At 39.4% G+C, this 25,757-nt stretch overlaps 1 protein-coding gene across 2 annotated transcripts in view; it reads left to right on the top strand.

Moving 5' to 3' along the window:
- LNP1 (leukemia NUP98 fusion partner 1) overlaps positions 1-25,757 on the top strand; it is a 32,742-nt gene that overhangs the window by 5,219 nt on the left and 1,766 nt on the right. For both annotated transcript variants that reach the window (XM_025868608.2, XM_073892658.1), the window contains exons 2-3: positions 11,609-11,797; positions 21,487-21,717. In XM_025868608.2, coding sequence (XP_025724393.1) covers positions 11,642-11,797; positions 21,487-21,717 — 387 coding nt within the window. In that variant the 5' untranslated portion in view covers positions 11,609-11,641. The remainder of the gene's footprint in view (positions 1-11,608; positions 11,798-21,486; positions 21,718-25,757) is intronic.

The following is a 25,757-nucleotide window of genomic DNA, read 5'->3' on the forward strand; positions in this document are numbered from 1 at the left end:
ATAATTTACTAGAATTAATAGTTTAGCAATGTTGCTGGATAAAAGATTAATGCTATTCTCAAATTGGTCCCTTATGTTTTCCAAACTATTGGCTATTTTTTTTAAAGATTTTATTTATTTATTTGACAGAGAGAGACAAAGCGAGAGAAGGAACACAAGCAGGGGGAGTGGGAGAGGGAGAAGCAGGTTTCCCGCTGAGCAGGGAGCCCAATGCGGGGCTCGATCCCAGGATTCTGAGATCATGACCTGAAGGCAGATGCTTAACAACTGAGCCACCCAGGTGCCCCCAAACTATTGGCTATTTTGTGGTTCTCCTGTTCTCAGGTCTGGCAGTTGCCCTGTTGCTTTCTTTTCCTCCTTCATGGACAACTATCCCAGGTCTTAGCTGTTGGTGGTTTGACCCCACACTGTCCACTTGGGAGTGGAGTACATCTTGTCACCAGTATTTGCTGTAGGGTTGTCCATGGATATTTTCCTTTCCAATTGCTCTGTTGGTTCTTATGTGGGGATTCAGAGAGGTTGAAAAGCTATGCTATCTTCATTATTATTTTCCCGGAATACCTCTAGCTCAATAGCGTTTTGATCTTGTAGCTACTCATTTAGAGAAGTTTCTTTTTCTTGTTACTAGGCATTTTTCTTTTTACCTTTATTATGACATAATTATGGTTTCACAGGAAATTGCACATGGAAGTCCCATGTACCTTTCATGCCACTTTTCCCAATATTGACAACTTGCATAACTATAGGACAATATTAAAAATAGGAAATTGACATTGATACAATCCAAAAAATTTATTCAGATTTCACCAGCTATACACGCACTCACTGTATGAGTTACAGTTCTGGGCAGTTTTAACACGTTTCATGTAACTACCACTGCAACCAAAATATAGAACTGTTCCATCATCACAAAGTTCCCTCATGCTGAACTTTTATAGCCAAAACCCCCTGCTCCCAATCCTTAACCCTTGGCAATCACTAATCTGTTCTTCATCTCTGTGACTGTGTTATTTCAAGTATGCTATTTAAAAAAATTATATAGTATGCATTCTCTTGAGACTGAAATTTTTCACTCAGCATAATTCTCTTAAGGGCAATCTAAATTGTTGTGTATATCAAATCATTCATGTGTAGGTTTTTGCATGAACATAGGTTTTATTTTCTCTAGGGTAAATACCCAAGAGTGCAATTGCTGGATCATATAGTAGTTGCATTTTTAGTTTTAAAATGAACTGGTAAACTATTTTCCAAAGTGACTGTACCATTTTTAAGTCCCATCAGCACCATAAGAAGGATTTAACTTCTCTGCTTCTTCTCCAGCATTTGGTGTTGACACTATTTTAAAAAATTTTATCCATTTTGATAGGTACTTATAGTGATATCTGATTTTGGTTTTAATTTTCATTGACCTGAGGGGTAATAATATTGACATCTTTCAATGTGTTTATTTGCTATCTATCTTTTTCAATGAAAGGTCTTTTGCTCGTTTCCTAATTGGATTGTTTGTTCTTTTAATGTCAAAGTTTGAAAGCTATTTATATATTCTAGAAACTGGTTGGATATGTTTGTAAATGCAAATATTTTCTCCCAGTCTTCAGCTTGTTTTTTCATTTTCTTAACAGGGTCATTTACAGAACAAAAGATTTGAAAATGATGAGATCTAGTTAAAGTTTTTCCTTTTATACATTATACATCTAGTGTGAAATCTAAGAACTCTTTGCTTTGTTTCTTTTTTAAAAAATTTTTAAGATTTTATTTTTAAGTAATCTCTACACCCAGTATGGGGCTTGAACTCACAATCCTGGGATCAAGAGTCACAGTCTCCACCAACTGAGCCAGCCAGGCACCCCTCTTTGCCTAGTTCTTGATCTCAAACATTTTCTTCATTTTTTCCCTAAAAGCTTTATAGCTTCACAATTTGTGTTTAATTCTGTGATCCATTGTGAGTTCATTTTTTTGTGTAGGGTGTGAGACATAGGTCAAGATTCATGTTTAACTTTTTTTCTTTAAAACAAGGTGAATACAGGTCCACACGCCCTGCTGGATGGCTGCTAGAAGATTCATTTTTAAAACTGTGAATGTCCAATTGTTCCAGCACCATTTGTTGAATAGGTTTTTCCTTACTCCATTGAATTGTTTTTGCACTTTTTCAAAATTTAGTTCAGATATATATATCTGTATCTGCTCCTGGATTCTCTATTCTGGTCCATTGGTCTATGTGTGTCTCTATCAACACCACGCTGTCTCTATTATTGTAGCCATACAGTAAGCCTTAACATTCTATAGCATGGTTCTCCCACTTTACTCCTCATTTTCAGAATTGTCTTTAACTATTTCATGTCCTTTGAATTTCTACAAATTTTAGAATAAGCTTTTCCATGTCTACAAACACCTGAGTAGGAATTTGTATTAAACCTAGAGGGCAGTAGGGGGAGAATTGACATCTTTACTCTAGGAGTCTTTTAATTCATGAGTAAGCCTTTCCATTTCTTTAGTCTTCTTTGATTTCTTTCATCAGGTTTTTGTCATTTTCAGAATACAGATTCTGTACATGTTTTCTTAGATTTGTATCTAAATATTTCACTTTCTTTGGGGGGCAATTATAAATGATATTGTGATTTTAAATTTGATTTCCACATGTTCATTTTTAGTATGTAGAAATGCAATTAATTTTTCTTTGTATTGAGCCTGTATCTTGGGCCATTGCTGAAACTCACTTATAGGTTCTTGGAGTGTTTTTGTAAATCCCTTGGGGTTTTATATAGAGACAATCATTATCTGCAAATAGAGACAATTTTATTTCTTTCTTTAAAATTTTTATGCCTTCCCTCACCCCCCTCCAACTTTCTTCCCTTATTGCACTGGCTAGAACTTCTAGCACTGTGTTGAATCAAAGTGGTGAGAGTGGGCATTCTTGCCTTTTTCCTGATCTCAGGGGGAAAACTTTCAGCCTTTCACCATTAAGTATGACATACAGGAGTCATTTTAAAATAACATCTTTTCATGATTACAGAAGGGATACATGATCACTTACAGAATATAGCAAAAAGCACAAAGAACAAAACAAAATTATCTGAAATCCCATGATTCATAGCTGACATTTGAGATCATACTAATAAACTCTATCTATTAGGGTTCTTCAGAGAAACAAAACCAAAAGGGTGTGTGTGTGTGTGTGTGTGTGTGTGTGTGTGTGTGTGTGTCAGGTGGGGGGGGAGATTTTATTTTAAGGAATTGGCTCACATGATTATGGAGGCTGATAAATCCAAAATCTGCAGGGTGGGCCAGCAGGCTGGAGACCCAGGGGAAGCAATATTACACTTGAAGTCCAAAGGCAGTCTGTTGGTAGAATTCCCTCTTGCTTGGGGTAGGTCAATCTTATTTTCTACTCAGGCTATTTGGTTAAATGAGGCCCACCCACATTATAGAGGGCAATCTGCTTTACTCAGAATCCACTAATTGAAATATAAATCTCATCCAGAGATCTTGTCATTTGTGACAACATGAATGGACCTAGAGGGTATTATGCTGAGTGAAATAAGTCAGACAGAAAGACAAATACCGCGTGATTTCACTTATATGTGGAATCTACCAAATAAATGAATAAACAAACAAAAAGCAGACTCAGACCTATAAGAAAAGAGATCAGACTGATGGTTGCCAAAGGGATGGGCAAAACTGATGACGGGGAGTGGGAGATACAGGCTTCCAGTTATGGAATGAACAAGTCATGGGAATAAGAGGTATAATATAGGGAATATAGGCAATGATATTGTAATAGCATTGTATGGTGAGAGATGGTAGCTACACTTGTGGTGAGCATTGCATAACATATAGAGATGTTAAATCACTATGTTGTATGCCAGAAACTAATGTACCATTGTGAGTCAACTATACTCAAATTAAAAAAAAATTTAAATTTTTTTTGCCATAAATAAATAACAATTTGTACTTTTAAAACATGTAAATCTTTTTTATTATATTAGTCACCATACAGTATATCATTAGTTTTTGATGTAATATTCCATGATTCGTTGTTTGCTATTAAAAATGTAAATCTCATCCAAAAACACTCTCATGGAAATCCAGAATAGTGTTTGACCAAATAGCTAGGCACCATGGCCCAGTCAATTTGACAAATAAAATTAACTATCACAATTTATTATATTTTGATTTTGTCACCAAATATTTTATTTTGAGAAGTTCCCTGTGTCATTAAATCCCTTGATTTTTTATGACTGCATAGAATTCTGTTGTATGAATATGCCATAATTTATTAGCATGGTCTCCAATTGTACTTTTAAGATGTTTCCACATTTTTGTTATTTTATTTTATTAAAAGATTTTATTTATGTATTTATTTGGGAGAGAGTGTGTGCACGTCGGGGGAGGAGCAGAGAGAGAGGGAGAGGGACAAGCAGACTCCAGACTCCATGCTGAGCATACAGCCTGATGGGAGACTTGATCCCACAACCCTGAGATCACGACCTGAGCTGAAATCAAGAGTGGGACACCTAGAAGCGCCTGGGTGGCTCAGTTGGTTAAGCGGCTGCCTTCAGCCCAGGTCATGATTCCAGGGTTCTGGGATAGAGCCCCACACCCATGTAAAGCCTACCATGAGCCCTGCTGCTCCCTCTGCTTATACTCTCTCTAATAAAAAATAAAAAATCTTAAAAAAAAAAAGAGTGGGACACCTAACTGAGCTACCCAGGCGCCCCACATTTTTGCTATTTTTAACAATGTTTTGATGAACAAATATCCCCTGCATACCTCTGATTATATACTTATAATACTAAGAAGAGAAATTTCTGGGTCAAAGAACGTGAATATTTAAAACACATCTTAATTCATCTTGCTGTATTTCTTTCCAGAAAGACCATATTCATACTAAGAGTATATGGCATTTAATCCTCAGAAAAGATTGTTCTGGAGCTTTGTTAAAGTTTTTATTTATGATATTCTGAAGATGAACCGTTGTTTATTTTTATTTTTTTTTAAAGATTTGTTTGAGAGAGAGAGGAGAGGAGGTAGAGGGAGAGGGAGAGAAAGAATCTCAAGCAGACTCCCTGCTGAGTGCAGAGCTGGACCTGGGGTGGGGCACGTGGGGCTCGGGGTGGGTATCTCACAACCCTGAGATCATGAGCTGAGCCAAAATCAAGAGTCTGATGCTCAACCAACTAAGCCACCCAGGCACCCCTACTCATTGTTTATTGACTCAAACTTTAACCTTTCCAATTTCTTTTTCTAAATGTCACAAGTATTTTGTCACTGTTTCCTTTAAATGTTTGGTGATCCATTCTGTTATTCTACATTGCAAAATTTTGCCCCTCTTAGAAGTGAGACTCAATGGGATTCTTTAATTACCTCAATTCTTTTCTGGGGCACTTCTTATGGGGAGGCTTGTAGACTCAGACTAAAAAAGAGTGCTGAGACATTACCCTCAGATTCTCTGAAATTGTAGTTAATAGCTGGGAAGAAGCCTTTTCTGAAATATAACACACTGATGAGCTAAACTGGCAAAGTTTTTTTACAGAGTGGTAAGTTTTAACAAGTAGCGTGTTCAATCTGTTTTAGAATAATAGCTGCCCAGGGATCAACAAGACCTTGAGAGGCCATGCAATTAATAGCACTGCTGGAGGCAAAGCTGCACAGATTCCATCTCTGGTTGATGAGAATCAATACTGTGCTTCAAGGTCTCTTGTGGGAGAGATGATATATTGTCTTAGAAAAACCTATTCCAACATCTAACAACTTTGACTATTGTAAAGCCTACCATTAGCCCAAATCCTGCAGAACTTATTGATGCTTACTGCCAAAGTAACTAGATATTTATATAACCAATATTCTTGTAGGCAGACCTCTGAAAACACACGTTTTTACCCTCTCAGATATTTTTTACATCAACGTGGTATATTTAAAAAAATAGTTTTCATAATATAAGCTCCATAACATTTTAGAATAAGAAATGATGATGAAGTACCCTCAAGTAATACATACTTTCAGACACTTGGTTAATCACCAAGCAACAGTGGCAAACTTCACAGTGTAACTTGGTAACAGTCATGGAAATGGATGACTGGGTTTTAACATGTTACCTGTAAAAGAACATTCTGACAATCAGGACATTAAATGTAACAGTACACAGTTTCAAGTATTCAAGCACTGCTTTCTGGCAGGTAAAAACTGTGTAAAAACCACTGATGTATTTTGACTCTATATAAATATATAAAGATGTAGCAGCTTTGTTCTCCTGTACATAGCATTTCTTTTCTGAAATGAGAGTGGCTCAGGCAAGCTCGAAAATAGTGTGGGGAATAATTCTTCCCTTTAACTGGCAAGAAAAAAAATGAACTAAAAAAAATAAATTATTGTAGAAATAAGGACTACGGAGAATGAACTAAGTAAGAGGAATGCATTGAAATAAATAAAGGGAGTTAATTAAATGAAAGAGAGAATGAAATAAAGAGAAAATCATTTCCACCCCCCCGCCCCCATGATCACAGTCTCCTGAAGCCGCGAATGTAAACTAGGACATTGAAAAGCCACTTCATTTGTACACAGCTCAAGGATTATTTTCACTGATTGCCTGGGTGCCCATGATATCTGACTGCTTTATGAGAATACGTGCACCACAAGCTTCCTACCATCTAAGAGAAGGTAATTCCTTTCACATTGAGCATGATGAGAAAATACACATGCAAGCTCTCTAGAAAACTACAGCTGTCTCAGCCACTTGACACTTTGGAGTACACACCATGGGCTTGGCAAGGCAGAGCATTAGAGCAGGGTCAAAAGGGCAGCTCCCTTTGGTCCCGCGCCCTGCAGCATCTCCTCAGGGCAGGTATCCAAGCACCTGCCAGGGAGAGCTGGGGCCAGGCTCCCGGGGGACACATGGCCTCCTCTTGTGCGAGGGCTCCCAAAACAGGCTGGAAGAGCAGTTTTCCTCCAGTTGCTGAGAGCTGGTACCTGCAGCTGCTGCTTTGCTGCTCCAGGTTTGCTGTAAGAACCTTAGTCCAGGCAAAGCAGGGAGACATCTTTCCCATACATTGAAGGAAATGGGCTTAACTAGGAGAAAAATGGAGGTGGATTGATTTTATATACTGTAGACCAAATTCTTTTTCTTTTGGGGGTAACTTCATAACTTTTTGTTTTAGGAGAATTTTTGGCCAAAGATATGAGGAGTTCCCTTTCCTTCCTGTATTGAGGGTCCCAAAGACCAGCCCTAGGTTCAGTGACTCACAGGACTCACAGGACTCAGGATGTAGTTATATCATATTGAAATAGTCTGCTACAGATGTTATTAGGTTTCAGCCTACCATCAGATCCAGGCAATTAGGTTCTCTGAATTCAGGATTCCAAAAAAGCCAGTGACTTTTCTTCTTTGGCAGCAGCAAAGATGAGAGACTACAGGGTCAGACAGTGGAGTTCCGAGTTCTTCTAAGCCCCCCTTATCTTGTCAGTCTTAGGATCCAAATTGACCTGCTCAAAAATATGCACAATTAGTCTAGAAAATCATCAGCCTCTAAGAGTCAGACATCTGATTTTACAGAAACTTATTATCAAACTAAAAACTGCTTTTTAAAACTCAAAAATATTATTTTCCTTTTATGTTGTCTGCCTTTTCTCATAGGCTCAACAGGCAAAAATCATGGGAACAATAATCAGTTATGAAGATTTCAATACTCAGATGTTCAAAGATTTTAAATTTTAATCCATCCAAGGAAGAAGTCCTGTTCTACTAACACCTTTTATTGGGCAGCTTTCCCAGACTGGAATAATCCCTTTAGCATTTATGAAATTACAAGCATATAATATTTTACACCATTTTTTAAAATCATATACCCAGAAGCAATAGCTACAAAATAAAAAGCCATTTTAGAAAGTCTCTCTCTCTCTCTCTCACTTTTTTTCTTTTTTGCAAGTTTACTCAAACCTTAGCAGTAAGTTCGACACTTTCAGGATTAAAATTACCACTATTGAGAGATCCCAGCTGGAATGCAACAGGCTGCTGCACCAGTGGGTAGAGTGTTTTTTTTCCCCCTCTTCTTTTTTTCTGATTTGTCTAAAGTTTGTGCCAGCCTTGGGATTGACTTAATCTTATTTCCTCCCACTTGGAGGAGTGAGCAATACAAACATACAACATTTTGGCTCACCTGAAATGTTTTTTGGGAGTGTTTGAACCCTTTCTCTTCCCATCTGAGGGGGAGAACAAAACCTAAAGACATCACCCAGACTGTACTTTTTAATTCCTTCACCTTAGCTACCACAGCCAAAAGCGACCAATGGATCCAATTCTTCTAGGGTTGGACCTATCATTTTCAAATTCCATAGGTAACCTTCACCTTCCAGAACAGACAGCATCTCAGCTGCTGTTTCATACCACAGATGACTAGGTAGCCATTGGGATGTGAAGGTTCATAATTATATCCCCTTCATACTTCCTTTCTCCAAGCACTGTTTTAGCTATATTTCAATGAGTCAGGGTTGTTTTTAATAAATCCCACTTCCGACACCAACTTTCACCCCCAGTTTAAGGATTTGCTAAAAGAATCCACATTATATAGTTATACTTATGGATAAGATTTATTACACTGAAAAGATACAGAGCAAAATCCAAAAAAGGGAAAGGCATATTGGGTAAAGTCTGAAGAAAGCCAGGCACAAGCTTCCAAAAGCTTTCTTTTGTTGTTTTTGCTTTGCCCATTGAAGTCTTATAGGATGTGCTTAATTCTTCCAGTAATGAGTTTTGGCAACATGTGTGAAATGTTGTCTACATGCTCATTAGAGACTTAGTGCCCCTGGTTTTTACTGGGTGCCGTTTATGTGGTACCCTGCTATGGACTGGATGTTGTGATTCTACAAAATTCATATGTTGAAGCCTAATCCCCAATATGATGGTTTGGAGGTAGAGCCTTTGGGTGGTAAATAGATGAGAGGGTGGGGACTTCATGAATGGGATTAGTGCCTGTGATGGTTAATTTTTACATGTCAATTTTATGGAGTGCCCAGATTAAACACTATTTCCGGATATGTCTTCTAGATGAAATTAGCATTTGAAATGATGGACTCAATAAAGTAGATTGTCCTCCCCAGTGTGGCAGGCCTCATCCAGTCAGCTGAGGGTCTAAACAGAACAAAAGACAGAAGGAGGAATTTGCTCTTTTTTTCTGCCTCACTGCATAAGCTGGGATATCACATCTCAACTTCTTCTGACCTTGGACTGGGATTTACACCATTGGCTCCCCTGGTTATTTTTCTGGGTCTCTAGCTTGCAGATGGCAGATTGTGAAGTTTATCAGTCTCTATAATTACATGAGCCAATTCCTCATAATAAATCTCCATATTTATATATGCACATTTTCCAATATTTAAATTGCTTCTGTCTGTAAGGCCTTAAAAGAAGGGTTCAGAATGCCAAGAGATAGGTGTCACTCAAAGAGGTTTTATTTTTTAATTTTTTAAAAGATTTTATTTATTTATTTGTTAGAGAGAGACAGAGAGAGAGGGAACACAAGCAGGGGGAGTGGGAGAGGGAGAAGCAGGCTTCCTGCTGAGCAGGGAGCCTGATGCGGGGCTTGATCCCAGGACCCTGGGATCATGACCTGAGCTGAAGGCAGATAATGACTGAGCCACCCAGGTGCCCTTCAAAGAACTTTTAAAATAAAGTCGTATTTCTTTTCTTCAAAATACTTTTAAGCAGTAATTAGGTATGACCTGTTCTGGTTTTTCTATCCCCTGATCATAGATTTATTTATTTTTGTTTCTGAAATTGGAAGAAAAGACATTTCTGTCTTAAGAGGAATAGAAAAGAAGAGGTTTATCTGTAAAGTTTTGTGGACATAGCTGGTCCTGCTTCCCCAAGAGAAGTTACCTTTCTTTCTTTAATAACAGAGACAATCAATAGCAGTGGTATACGGTTATAGTTGTAACTTTTCCTTTCTCATCTGGGTCATTGAGAAGCAGGCTTTCTGCATTCTGTAATAAAAATATTACAAAGTAACAAACCTGCATCTCTCACTATTTAAAACAAATAAAAATGTTGCAAGCTATTTTAGGGTTTGGTTACTTTTCCTTACTAACTTAGAAATTGTGGTGCCATGCTCTAGGAACACTGGTCACAATTATTAAGCTTGTCTTTTTGTAGCTCAAGGAAGAGTTTTCATATAGAAAATGGTCAGGAATAACTCCGTCTAAGAATGCAAGCTTTATCAAAGGTTTCTTGGAATACTGGTGGAATGGTGGAAGGGTCTGGACTTCATTATTCTACTCCTTGCTTCAGACTTGGCTGTGCTGCTTAGTAGTAATTTCACCTCAGGCAAGTGATGATCTATTTGAATCTCAATGTCCTTATCTATAAAATGTGATACAAATCTCCCAGTCACAGTGTTGTTATAATGAAAATAGCATACGTAAAATATTTGACTTCATACCTGGCACAAAGGAGGGGCTTAATAAATTTATTAGTCCTGTTATCTCAAAAAAAAAAGACCTACTAAAAAACAAGGACTATAATGTTCACAGAAGTTCTATTTATAACACCTCACCTAGAAACAGCGCAAATGATAGTCCCAAATGACCATCGGTAGTAGACTGAATTTATTTATTTATTTAAGATTTCATTTATTTTCCAACAGAGAGAGAGACAGCAAGAGAGGGATTTTTTTAAAATGTGGGATATTCATACAGTGTAGTACTATAAAGCATGAACTACCATTAGCACAAAAATATGGATAAATCTTACCAACATAATGTTGAATGACACAAAATAATACATTCTGTATAATTCCTTTGAAAGAAAGTTCAAAAACAGGCAAAATTAATCGTAGTGATAGTGGTTAGAAGTCATAATCTTTTGGAGGGAGGATGGATTGGAAGAAGGAAAAAGGGAGCCAGCTGGGGTGCTGAAAATGTTTTATGTCTTCACCTGCATGGTGGTGGTTACGTACGGGTACATGTATTTAAAAATTCATCAAACTATACACTTAAGGTTTGTACATTATACATGTATGATTTATACAGATATAAATAATACATCAATAAAAAAACCTGTTTCCTTAAACCCAGGAGCTGGATTTTTGTATCAATATCAATTTTATTTATTAGGAGTGTATCTAGCAGTAGATATAGCATGCCAATAGCTGGCCATCTTGCAGGCTGTAGTCAGTCTGTCCCTTGTAAGTGGCCCCATTTCAGAGCTAGCCTGGAGCTGACAGGCATATTATAAGGGTCATGCTCCATCATCATTGACAGCTGGAGATGCCATCACATGTCATTACATGTCATTGGCAGCAGAGCACAGGGAAAACCAGGCGGTGGACTGTGCTTCCCACCCTTAGGCTTGGAGACACAAGCCCCAGCAATGGAAGGATTAAAAAGCCTCAATTTTAAAAAGACAGGGGGAGGGGAGGGAATGTGGGCTGCACAATTTATAAATAGACACTCCCCGAGGCTGCCTGATAATGAAGTGGTTGTTTAGTAAATCTTTCTCCCTTAAGGATCCCATTATCGGAGAGCATTTGAAAATACCAGTTTCATTTGTCTTTTGGGGGAGATCCTGGGTTTCATCAGGTCAGCCCTGTTGGATGATATTTCCCTCTCTCAAATTTAGGGGCAGGTCTTCGAGAATTTGAATCACCTACACATGGAGCACAAAGATGACGACGATGATGATGTGTCTTTCGCCAAATGGATGAGCAGCTTCTGGGGTCACGGCTGGATAGAAGAGAATGGGAGAGGACTCCGGGACCACCACGGATCACAAGATGCCACTTACAGGAAAACCTCCCTGCCCTGCCCAGTGAGTTATGATCAGAGAACCAGGGGAGAGCTGGACTAAGGGAGGGGGATTTCTATTAGATAATTTTTGAAGAGGCCTTTGGTATAAAATCTTCTCTGGTTAAAAATCAGTACTTCTAAACCTTTTTATACCCACAAAAGTCCCTTTTATTATTTTATCTTGTCCTCCGGGGGACCTGATTTTCATTTATTAGGTGAAGATTTCTTCCTTTTTAGTAGCCTAAGATACCTTTAACTACTATTCAGAGCACCTGATAAACCTGAGACAATCCTCCTGAGGGTTAATATGATTCCAGCCAAAGGAAAGAAACTTGATGTTATAAATTAGTCTGTGTAGCATCAGGCATGGATCAGTGTGTGATTTCCACTACTTTTTTTGAAATACTGAAAATAGCTCCGTGATTTGATGACCTCTAAAGAATTGGCGATTCCACATCATAAATCACTACCTTTGATAAATTTGATACACGTTTTCTTCTGGTTCCCCTTTGGTTTCCCGAGGGGAGAGGGAACCCAAGTTTTTCTGCCCTCAGCACTACTTTTCCATAGGGCAGCAGAGCACCCAGTGTCTAGGGAGCAAGATGGAAGCAGGAGAAAGCTCCTGATGGCAGAACGGGTGGGCTGACCAGGTGAGGACTCAGCGGCAGGTGCAGGCAGCAGTTCTCTCCACTCAGCTGCACGGCTGGAAGACTCTGCAGTGGAGACCTGCATCCTCTGCTTCACAGTTACACAGCAAGAATATAGCCTTTCTTTTTTGCAGGTCACTTAGGATTCTAGCTATAGAGAATACCTCCCCAACTTGCTTCTGTCAACCCCAGAATCATGTACGTTTTGGGGCAACGTTATTTTATTTCAGTTTTAGCTTCAGAGTTCCCAGATGCATAATGCCTATGAGGGATATTACGGTGGGTATGGCAATCCCTTTTACTCCCCGTGACCGGCAAATTTGAGGAATGAGACCTCTTTAAGACACAAATATTTGAAAGTAGATTTCTTACCAAATGCATACTCAGGGACAAAGGGCAAGTTGCAACAGCTCTTTGAGCTTCAGGTTCCTTATGTAAAAAAGACGAGAGGCTGGACTGGATGATCTCTGGGAACTCTTCTAACTGTCCATGATTCTGTTGTAAATAAACACCTGTTTATCACTCTCTCATTTTAATCTCTTATGTTCCACTTCAAGTGAGGTATTCACAATGAGTGAACCTGAAGTACAATTAGTTTCCAGTTTCCAGATAGCTAGAACCAAGAAGAAACAAAGAGAAAAACTGTGATTTGCTATTTATCTCAACAGCCCTTTAGTACTGTTGAAAATATGAAAACAAAATATGAAATAAAAACAAATGACATAAAATACAGTTTTGTTGAATAAATTTTAGCACCTATTAGACCTTTAAAACTGAGATAATCCACTAGGGAATCCAGTTTTAGGTTGCAATGTTGTTTGCCTCAAACTATTGGGACTCAGCAGAATTTGTTACATGGGGCATTTGTACACAGTGTCTGTATATCTCTTCCTGCTCATACTAGCTTCGGGCATTTGCCTGAATTAACCTGTTTAGATTCTCTAAGTCAACAGTGAATTCCAAAATTATCAGACTATATGCAGAAAGTATGTGTTTATTTAAGGAGACAAAGCATGGAATAAAAATGAGCACCTGACCGAATAGAGTAGAGAGTGTGAGGGCAAGACACAGAGCAGGGGACCCAGGGTGACGTGGGCACATCCTGGGAAATAGTCAGGGGTCTGAATGTCCAGTTCCAGTCACAGAACGCCATATATTTATGACAAGAGCCTGTATTGGATAGTTAACTTTTCTAATTCTAAAATGTGCTCAGATTTTTCTTACTTTAGAGATCAGAGAACAAATTAGGTTTTCATTTTGTGTGTGTGTGTTTTGCTTTGAGCTCAATCAATAACTTAAAAAGAAAAGCTTACTCTTAGCCTTGTCTCTTTTTCTCTCTCCCCACTGCTCCCATCTAAGGCTCTTCCCTCTGATAACCTATTAATAACCTCTATCCATCCATATTACATGCTTAGGAAGAGAAGAGCTTTCCCTTCCTTTCCCATTTGAATGTGGTTTCTGGTTTTTTTTTTTGCATTTTTTTTAAGATTTTATTTATTTATTTGACAGAGAGAGGCACAGCAAGAGAGGGAACACAAGCAGGGGGAGTGGGAGAGGGAGAAGCAGGCTTCCCGCTGAGCAGGGAGCCCGATGCGGGGCTCGATCCCAGGACCCCGGGATCATGACCTGAGCCGAAGGCAGATGCTTAACGACCTAGCCACCCAGGCACCCCTTGAATGTGGCTTCTAACATGGTTTTTAGCCTCACGATTCCTGCAAAACCATAGCGATGGAGCCTTAATTCATTGAACATATTTACTGAACACTTACTATGTGCCAGGTATGCAGGGCATGTAGAGGGTACAAGAAGACATACATGATCTCTGTGCTTGTGGAACTTCCAGTCTAGTGGAAAATACAAATCTGGCAGAAAGAGCAAGGCAGACAAGGGGTAAAGCTTGGTTCTTCTCAGAGAACACCACTTTTTGACAAGACTCAATATAATAATCTGTGATCACTGACTTAAAGTAAATTAAAAAACCTATCGTTACTGTCCTGATGTTCTTGATGAAAAAAAGGAAAGTAATGTGAAGTCTCTTTTGTGAACTGAACAGATGTACCTTCTACCTCCCAGCACCACATGAATACAAACTTGAAGTAAAACAGTTTCCATATTCCTTATTTATTCTGCTCACTGAAAGTGGCTTTTTAATACTTTAGTGTATCCAGCTCTCTAGTCATCTTCTTCAGCTTACCATGGTTCTCTTAACATTGTTCTGCATGTTCTTCAGCTTATCATGGTTCTCTTAACATTGTTGGGCCTAGTGGGAGGGAGGATTATGCTAAAATGAAAGAACTCTTCAAGGAGGAACTGAGTCCCCTGGCCTAGGGCTTTGCTAACTCCGGATGGACTTTTCCAGGGCTTCTTCTATGTTTCAAGGTAGGCACAGTATGTGCTTGCCCACATGATATCATTTGAGGGGATATAATATGAGCCTCTACCTGTCTGTAACCAATGGATTTTTTTCTTTTTAAAAATAATCACCTTTAACCATTTTTTTATATTCTCTCTTCATATTCTCAACTTAAAGCAATAGAAGATATTTTTAATTTTTATTTTTTTCCCTGAATGACCTAGTCAGGTCATACTCATGGCTACACACTCTCATCATTATAGTATCTCACTACAGGTGGTTCTCCTGCAGTTGCTCACTACATGGGTAGGGCAGAGCAAGGTCCCCTGAGAGGATTTCTCACAAACCCGAAGAGAGGGAATATCCTAAAGTTTCATGACTAACGTAGTTTCTTGTTTTTCAGTTTAAATTTATGTTTCATTTCAGTAGGAGACAATGCCTTAATCCCCAACAAGAAACTAGTTATAGTAGTTTTTTTTTTTTTAAGATTTTATTTATCTATTTGACAGAGAGAGAGACACAGTGAGAGAGGGAACACAAACAGGGGGAGTGGGAGAGGGAGAAGCAGGCTTCCCGCCGAGCAGGGAGCCCGATGCAGGGCTCGATCCCAGGACCCTGGGACCATGACCTGAGCTGAAGGCAGACACCGAACGACCGAGCCACCCAGGCACCCCAGTGTTTTTGTTTTTTTTTTTTAAGATTTTATTTATTTATTTGAGAGAGAGAGCGAGCGAGCACAAGCGGGGGAGGGGCAGAGGGAGAAGGAGCCGAGCAGGGAGCCCAATGTGGGGCTTGATCCCAGGATCCTGGGATCATGACTGAGCTGAAGGAGGCACTTAACCAACTGAGCGGTCCAGGCGCCCCAAAACTAGTGATAGTTGCAGGCAACAGTGACAATTCTGCGGAAGGACTTTTAGCGTAATGTTCTACAGATTTGTTTTCTGTCTTCTACTAGATGTAGAGGAGTTGCTGGGAAGGCAGAAGAGTAGAGTGGTTAAGGAGGGTGAAGGGAGGGCTCCAGAGGAAGCCAGGCTTCCAGGGTCTACCACTAGCAGGATAACTGAATTCAGTTACCTCTCTCTGCCTCAGATTCCCCATATGTAAAGGGGATTGACGGTAATAGCGGATAACACATAAGGGTGTAGTGAAGATTCAGTGAGTAATTTCTCTAATGTAATTAGGACATTGCCTGGTACTTAATAAGCACCTATGCTTATTATTATTATGTGTTGGAAGTGTTGAAAGTTAGAATTTTTTTTTCCAGATGATGCGTCAGTTAATTGCTGCAAAAAGTCTTTCATTTTGCCTTTCCCTCCTTCTCTTTCATGTTTCTCTTTCTCATTTATACTACAGTGAGAAGACAGGAGGGAATTTTATACTAAAGGTTGGCATGTGGCATATATTCTGTTATGGACTGAAGGTCTCCCCCGCACCCACCAAATTCATATGCTGAAGCTCTAACCCCCAAAGTGGGTGGTTTTGGAGATGATGCCTTTGGGAGGTAATTAGATGTAGATGAGCTCATGAGGTGGGGCCCTGTCAGATGGGATAACAGAGACACCAGAGAGCTTGCTCTTCATCTCTCTCTCTCTCTCTCTTCAGCAGCACGCACTGAGGAAAGGCCAGACGAGCACACAGAGACAAGGCGGCCGTCTGCAAGGCAGCAAAAAGGCTCTCACTGGGAACCAAATCTGCCAGGCTCCCCATTAATTTCTTTTTTTTTTCTTAAAGATTTTATATATTTATTTGACAGAGAGAGACACAGCGTGAGAGGGAACACAAGCAGGGGGAGTGGGAGAGGGAGAAGCAGGCTTCCTGCTGAGCAGGGAGCCTGATGCGGGGCTCGATCCCAGGACCCTGGGATCCTGACCTGAGCCAAAGGCAGACGCTTAAGGACTGAGCCACCCAGGCGCCCCCACCCACTCCCACCCCACACTAATTTCTTCTATGCCTTGGGTCAGAGAGTGCATAGGGTTTTTTCTTCAATAGGAATTGTCTTCTGGAGTCACAGTGGAAAGAGCTGTGGTGCTGAGCACACTCTTCTGTGCGCAGGTCAGGGACCTGGGTCATTATGCCCTAAAGGTGGCACCTGCAGCATGCTTTGTTACTTTGCCATCTGGGACCCCAGCTGCTGAGCTCAGAGTGAAGGGATCCCATTCCATGGGCCAGATGCTGCTTCACAGTGTGGGAGAGAGAGCTATAAGCCTAGTCTGTGGCTGTGGGGTGACAAGGGCATACTTGGTCAAAGCAAGCCATGTATGTAGGGCACTATTTCATGTCTTTGCCAGGAAAATTACATTGGAAGGGCAAATAAAATCCCAAAAAGTAAAACTTGCGTGGTACATACACATATTTAAAAATGAGAACTTCTCCCTGTAATCAGTGAGAGAGCTCTTTTAAGCCTGTTTCCCACAAAGTCACACAACACAACAAAGGAACCAAAAGACCTATCTGATAGGAGATATTAAGTATATACTCCATTTATATTGTGATAAAACACTTGCTGTTCTTTTTAGGCCTCTCAGTGGAAGAGAATGTTTGTATAAACAACCTCATTTCATTCCCAGCCTCAAATTTTTAAATTTCATTTTTAAAGTTTTATTGTGGTCAGAACACCTAACATGAGATCTACCCTCTTGGCAGATTTTTAAGTGTGCAATCCAGTTAATGAGAAGCACATGTTGTACCGTACATCTCTAGTGCTCACTCATCTTGCATAACTGGAATTTTATACCCATTGATAAGCCACTTCCCATTTCCCCATTTTCTCAGGCCCTGGCAACCCCTATTCTATTTCTTGCTTCTATGGGATTGACGCTTTTAGATACTTCAAGTAAGTGCAGTCATTCAGTATCTGTCCTTCTGTGTCTCAGTCTCAAATTTTGAAAGTATCATTTTTTTTTCCTGATAATATAATACACCGTCACTGCAGAAAACTTGGAAAATACTAAAACACCAATCCCATAGCACAAAGAAAACCTTTCAAAACATTTGGGTATGTTTTAAGATTGCCCATCTTATGATACTACCCTACTTCAAGTCCTTCTCACCACTCCCTTCTCCCAGATGCTCACACTCAATAGGCTTCTTTTCCTTCCACTCCGGCAAGCTTTTCTGTGGCAGTGCCTCTGAACATATGGGGCTCATCCTGAGGTAGAAAACTGTTCCCTGTTCCCTAATTAACCCTGCTCATCCTTCAGATCGTATCTTTATCATCACACCTTCACAAAAGTCTTCCCTGATCCTCCTAGCCACTCCAACACCCACCCGAACATACATGATTTTACCTTGTTTTGTCCTCTCTGTGCACCTTGAACTTTTCCTTTATAGCATTTGGCCAAGGCTGTAGGCATATGCCCTTTTTGTTTAAATTCCATCTCCCGGGGCCCCTGGGTGGCTCAGTCATTAAGCGTCTGCCTTTGACTCAGATCATGATCCCAGGGTCCTGGGATTGAGCCCCACATCGGGCTCCCTGCTCAGCAGGAAGTCTGTTTCTCCCTCTCCCACTCCCCCTGCTTGTGTTCCCTCTCTCACTGTGTCTCTCTCTGTCAAATAAATAAAATCTTTAAAAATAAATAAATAAATTCCATCTCCCAACATAATCTCCAAGAGGGGGACACTTTGCCTGTTTGGTTCCCCAATTTATCCAAAGCAGCCAGTACCATGTCTTACCTATAATAAATGGAATAATATATATAAATTTACTTCCTATCTTTTAGTAGCTGTACAAATCTTTAAACATATTTTTGATTATTGTTTGAGAGAAAATTTCTAGATATGTGTGTTAGTTTGCTCAGACTGCCATAACAAAATACCACAGACTGGGTGACTTAGGGCAGAAATTTATTTTCTCACAGTTCTGGAGGTTAAAAGTCTGAGATAAAGGTGTCAACAGGTTTGGTTTCTTCCAAGGCCTCGTTCCTTGGTTTACAGGTGGCCACCTTCTTGCTGCTTCTCACATGGTCCTCTCTCCTCTGTGTATGCATATCCCTGGTGTCTCTCTGTGTATCCAAATTTCTTTTTCTTATAAGAGCACCAGTCAGACTGGAGTAGAACCCACCATAATGGTCTCATTTTAACTTAATTGTTAGAGGCCCTATCTCCAAATATAGTCATAATCTGATGTACTCACATAAGACTTCAATATATGAGTTTGGGGTAGGGGGACACAATTCAGCAAATTATAACATGCAATGGATAGATCCAAGGAGGGGAATATTTTAAGCCCTCTGACACACACTGCCAACAGCTTTCTAGGAAAGATGTACATATTTGTAGTCCTATCAGCAAGGAAGACAAGTGCCTATCTCCCTGCACTCTTGCCAGTGTTGGTACTGTTAAATAACATTTTTTTGATACCTGAAAGACAAAATTGTATATTATTTCATTTTCCATAGTTTTTGGCTACTAGTAAGCATCAACATTTTTTACCAGCTGGTATTTCTTTTTCTTTTACATTTATTCATCTTACATATAAAATTATTTTTAATTTAAGATTTTATTTTGGGGGCATTGGGTGGCTCAGTCATTAAGCGTCTGCCTTCGGCTCAGGTCATGATCCCAGGGTCCTGGGATCAAGCCCCGCATTGGGCTCCCCACTCTGCGGGAAGCCTGCTTCTCCCTCTCCCCCCCCCCCCGCTTGTGTTCCCTCTCTCACTGTGTCTCTCTCTGTCAAATAAATAAGTAAAAATCTTTAAAAAAAAGATTTTATTTTTAAATAATCTCTACACCTGACATGGGGCTCAAACTCACAACTCAGAGCTCAAGAGTCACATACTCTTCTGACTGAGGTGCCCCTCATCTAGTATATATTTAATGAACTCATGTTGTGAATAGGGCAAAGTGCTGGATACTGGGATTCTAGCAGAGAATGAAACATAGCCCTTGATACGATGGGGCATGTAATCTAATGGAGGAGAGACATGTAACAAAATCACCCAAAATATTGATTATGGTTGTGATAAGTATCATATAGGAGGAGTATGAGACCCCAGCAGGGCATCGAACTGGGACCCGAACCACCAGGGTGGTAGGGAAGGGTTTCTGTGAAAGTGCAGAATGAATGAAGTATGATTAACCAAGTCCTGGGGTAATGAGGTGGGGTGGTGCACTGTCATGAGCAGAGAGGACCCCCTTGTGTTGGGTAGGAGCAGTTGAGCTGGAGGAAGTGACTAACCAGTGAGGCCGTCCATGAAAGTGTGGGTGGTGCAAGATGAGGTACAAAATAAAAAGTGATCAGATGTGACTTGGTTGGTGTCCTGACTACTCTGGCTGCTCTGGGAACGACAAAATAAATGGGTAAGAGTGGATATAGGATGTCCACCATGGGAGGCTGCTTCTATAATCTGGGTGGCTTGGATTACGGTAGTAACAGTGATGCTGGAAAAGCGTGGATAGTTTTTGAGAGACATTTGAGAGATGGAATCTACTGACTTGGCAAGAGAACGTGAAGAGTGGCTCCTGAGTTATGGGTCTGAGTAACTGAATGAATGGTGATACCATCTTCTAAGTTAGGGGACACGTGAGGAGCAGGTTTGGGGAAGAGAGGTGATGAAGTCAGATTTGCCCAAGTCAGGGTGAGTGCCAGTGGGATACTTGGCCAGAGGGAGCTTGAGGGAGCAGAAACTCAAAGGAGATGTCTGGGCTAACAACATAAATTAGGAAATCAGATGATAGCTAGAAATTGAAGCCTGAGGCTGAGATATTTAGGGAGACAGTGTAATGTGAGCAAGGAAAGGAAGGGAAGGAAAACTAGTTTAGAACCTGGAGGAACTCCAAAAGTTATGAGCAGCTAGAAGGAGAAGTGAGCAAAAATGTCTAAAACACTGTGGCAGAAAGATCACCCTTGAGGGTGCAGTGGTAGAAGACAAGGAAAGATTGTTTCCGGGGGTGCGGGGGGGCACACGGGCTACTGGATTGAATGCCACGGAATGATTAAAGACCAAAAGTGCACAGAATTTGGCAACACTGAGATCAATATCCTGACCAAAATCAGCTTGCGTGCAAAAGTTGGATTAGAGTGAGTTGGGAAGTGAGAGAAATTGAGAGAACATTTCTTTCAAAAATTGCCTTCTCTGAGCTGTCTGTCCTTTGATTATTTTCCAATTGTGATTTTAACATTGATGTTATTGTATCATATGACCTCTGTGTTTCCCTGTATGCATGTGAAATATACTTATTTATTTTCAGGATATTTATTAAACATTACTGACATGCAGCAAATACTTTTTATGTTTTTAAATCTACCATTAATTTTGTTTATATTGCTTGTGATGTATATTGGCTTTATTTTTATGTAATTAAATTAATATTTCCTATGACTTTTCCCATTGTTCTTTTGCTTAGAAATTCTTTCTCCATATAGAAATCATATAACTATTCACTGTTGTATTATTTCCTAAACATTTATGACTTCATTAAATTTTTTTTTATAATTTTGGAAATTCTTTTTACATGTCAGTTTAAGGCTTGGAATGCTTCATTATTCTACCCTCATGGTAAAGGATGAACAAAGCTAGTCTTGGGATATTCTACTTAATGTTTTAACTAATTGATTCTACTTCATTGTAGGAGGAAGGCCCTACTGATCAAAAAGATAAAATTTCAGTTCAATATGAGATTTGTTTAGTTGGTAATTTATGGATATTCTGTCCCTGTGCTAACATTGTACCATCTCTTTATATTGCAAAAATTTTTATTCTGTATTCCCAGTTTCCTGTGCTTCCCAGAATCACATCATCTGACAGCCATCCCAGAAGGCATTCTCATGAGGACGAGGGATTTCGATGCCATACCCACATGCTGGATTACAGAAAATGTTCAGTGGATGAGTCATTCAAGGAGCCACTGGAATCAAAAGGAAGCTCCCGTTCCAAAATTCAAGCATTTTCAGAGTCCTTTGAACAGGAACTGTGCTTTAGAACCAAACGCTCTGTCTCTTTGGTATGTAACAGAGTTATTGAAAATTTAACCACTTTAGAAGAGGAAACCCAAAGGATTCGTCCTCCCCAAGTTTGAGGAGAACAAATCTAACTTCTTCATTTACAGCCTAGTGATGAGGTCTTTGAAAAATGACAGTTTTAGATAGCCCAGATATATATTTTTTTATTATTTTTATTGGAGACCCCTGGTATAGGAAAATTCCTGGAGGACCATAGGTGGAATGTTTTTGTTACCAAGGTCCTCTGGTTCTTTGAGACTCTTTTTGTCAATCTTATAAATAATTGTGACTTGTTCTTCTTTCACTCTTTGAAGAATGGAAAAACTACCCCAACTGTTCCTGTCCTTTCAATATTTAATCCAGTAGCAAACAGTGTATGATGGTGGTGTGTTTCCCTGTTCTTCTATTTTTTTTTTTTAAGATTTTATTTATTTATTTGAGAGAGAGAGAGAGTGAGCAAGAGAGAGCACAAGCCAGGGAGGGGCAAAGGGGGAGGGAGAAGCAGGCTTCCCGCTGAGCAGGGAGCCTGTTGCAGGGCTCCATCCCAGGACCCCGGGATCATGACCTGAGCCAAAGGCAGACGCTTAACTGACTGAGCCACCCAGGCGCCCTCCCCTATACTTCTAAAAAATATGCAGAAGGAATTCTCTAAACACTAGTAAGATTCCAGGAGTAGGAGCTGTCCAGGCATTCCCAGTGACCTGTGGGAGTCTAAACAAAGCACAAAGGAGAGATAGACATGAAATGGGGGAAGAATAGAAACTCCATTGATGATGCCAAACTTGATACATAAAGTCATACACTAGAGGATCAATTAATTTGGGGATATTTTTTGAACTCTGCAACATGTTCACTGAGTGGCCTTGAGCAAAATAACTTTTTTTATTTTTTGGTTTTGGTTTTATTTTGCAAAACAGGAATACTAATATGTCTCTGCCGTGTAGTAGGCAGAACAAATAAGTGACCAGGCATGTTGCCACCTGGTTCTTGAGCTACGCTCTGTGAATGTAGAGAGGAAGATGTGGCTGCTTCCTACCTCTTCGTGCGTCTGAACACAGTGCTTTCTGCTTAGCAGTGATGGCTGTTGGTGCTGTCACCATGCATCTTTGCCTCGTAGGTGGCACCTCACTTTTATCAGAGAGTGACCCTGTGTATGATTCCCCTTCAGCAGGCTGCTCTCTCCACCTGATCATAAGAGGAATAGGGCACTGGGTGTTATACGCAACTGTTGAATCGTTGAACACTACATCAAAAACTAGTGATACACGATATGTTACCATATCTAAATCTTATTAAGAGCTCCTGTTTTGTCTTGTCTTTATATTGTTTTAAAGAAATGGTTTCAGACTTAGAATGGTATTGCAAGAGTAGTACAAAAAAAAAATCCATTCTTCATTTAGATTCCCTCCAAATGTTAATGTGTTATATTTACTTATGTCTTCTCTCCCCTTCCAAGCCCCCAAACAAGGACAGGAGAACATTCTGTTACAGAAACACAGTATAATAATTAAACTCAGGAAATTAACACTAATACAATACTTTTATATCTAATTTATTGATCTCGTTCAGATTTTGCCAGTTGTCTCAAAAATATTCTCTATTGTGAAATTCCAGATCATGTGTTGCAACCAATTTTCACATCCCTCTGATTGATTTTATTCTGGAACAGTTCCTTAGTCTTTTCTTGTCTTTCATGACACTGACATCTGAAGAATACAGGCCAGCTATCTTTTAGAGTGATGCCTAGTTTAGGTTTATCTGATATTTCCTCATGATTAGATTTAGACTATGAGCTTTCAGCAGGAATATAACAGGAGTGCCAGAATTCCTGTTTTAAAATTACATGTTCAAGTCATTAATTATATTAATTCAGGAGACATATCTGCCTTAAGTTTTTTCTGGAGCAAGTTACAGTATAAGTGTATTTTGAAAAACATTTTAATCTGAACTATTCTTTGTTGATTCTGATGTCATCAGAAAAAAATTCATATAACAACACATCATATGTAACTGCTTACACGATAACATTCGCTAATATTATAAGCCCTAACAGCGTGTAAACATGAAATCAGTTCTCTTATTTAAAGAGATACTCATCACATTATCCCTAAAATATCAAATGTTAGCTAATATTTCATTTCCCAAGCTCTTCCTTTTGAGTACCAAGGCAATTAAGAAAGCATTTTCAACTTTTTGACCCAAGAACTCTTTTCACAATTCCATATAATACCTAGAAACCTGCTAGGAATTTACAAAATCATTTATTTTTTTTTCATATTACATATATAAACATATAGGATAAATACTTTTATTAAATATTTTATTTTATATCAATTTTATTTTATTTTTTTAAAGATTTTATTTATTTCACAGAGAGAGACACAGTGAGAGAGGGAACACAAGCAGGGGGAGTGGGAGAGGGAGAAGCAGGCTTCCCGCTAAGCAGTGAGCCTGATGCGGGGCTGGATCCCAGGACCCTGGGATCATGACCTGAGCCGAAGGCAGATGCTTAACAACTGAGCCACCCAGGCGCCCCTATTTTATATCAATTTTAAAGAGTATTTTATAAAGTTTATCCTTATGTAAAATTAAAAATTTAGAACATACATATAGTTTAAAATGTGTTCTTATTTAACAATTGACATACTTTTCTAAAGCTAACTACCCTAAAAAGTGTGGTTTATCAGCAAATCTAAAACTGATTTATATTTTGGCTGGGGGCCAAATGTAGAGTAATGTGTAGATTAAAATTTTATGTCCTTCAGCATCAAAAAGATCAAGAAATTGGGGCACCTGGGTGGCTCAGTCATTAGGTGTCTGCCTTCAGCTCGGGTCATGATCCCAAGATCCTGCTCGGCGGGGGGGCCTGCTTCTCCCTCTCCCACTCCCCCTGCTTGTGTTCCCTCTCTCTCTGTCTTTCTCTCTCTGTCAAATAAATAAAAGTCCTTAAAAAAAAATCAGGAAACTAATTTTGTGACCTGATCATGACCAACAACATTAAATTCTTTCATTTTGGTATTGAAAACCTCAGTTGTCTTATTTTGATAATTTTTACATTTTGTTTCTAAATAATGATATAAGAAAAAAGATTTCAGCTCATTATTTACAAGCATTTCTCAGATAGTCTTTATTCTCAATAAGGGAAAAGCCATTGCTTTATTTTGAAAATAATCATCACTGTATTTTCTCTTTTTTATACTGCTCTTATAAGTATTGGAGATATTCATGACTGCTACATATGAACTTCGATCAGGCTGATGGATCTAATACAACTGCTAGGTCTAATGAAAATAATCTGGGGGTACATTTACAGAAGTAGTACAATTTTTAAGTTTCTCTTAACCTGTATCTCAGCTTCATCATTTGTTTCACTTTGTGACTTTGGCCACTGGACCAATATAGATAGAAATGAAATAATCTAGGTATAAAAACAATTTAGCATTGAAGAGTAGCTGACATCACCGCAGTAATCAGACACCCTCATAACTCAGCCTGCAGGGTTGAGTCATGATCTTGCTCATCTCACTGGTACTCATCACAGTGCATATTCACTTGATAGACCTTTGGGTGTTCCCCAGTGTTACCAGTTCGCATGAAGGAGGGGAAGAGTCATGACGTTATTTATTTTTAAAAATAGAAGTATAGGTAGATGCCATCGCCACATTTATCAATGCCATTCTTTAGTCAGTAATTCCTTCGAAAGACGCTCCTTGACCATGGAAATGAAGAAGCCTTCCCCCTTCCCACCCCATACTTCCCTATCAGATCACCCTGTTTGCTCATTATCATTGCACTTATCACTATCTGTGATCTTCTTGTTTCTTTTTAGGCTTATTGATTATCATGCTCCACCTAGGGGTAATATCAAAGAAGTTGGGTTTCTTAAGTTAGTGCTGTATCTCCTGATCTTAGAACAGTAGTACGTGTTCAATAAATCAGTGAATGTGGACCCCTGGGCAACCAGCTGGGGAATGTTAATGTGCCTGGATGTCATTTCCTTAACACTTCATTCTTTACATAGTCTTCACATTAGAACCTAACA

Source organism: Callorhinus ursinus, unplaced genomic scaffold (genome assembly GCF_003265705.2).
Source record: "Callorhinus ursinus isolate GAN/ISIS: 27379988/994484 unplaced genomic scaffold, GSC_fseal_2.0 scaffold1, whole genome shotgun sequence".
Lineage (NCBI taxonomy): Eukaryota > Metazoa > Chordata > Mammalia > Carnivora > Otariidae > Callorhinus > Callorhinus ursinus.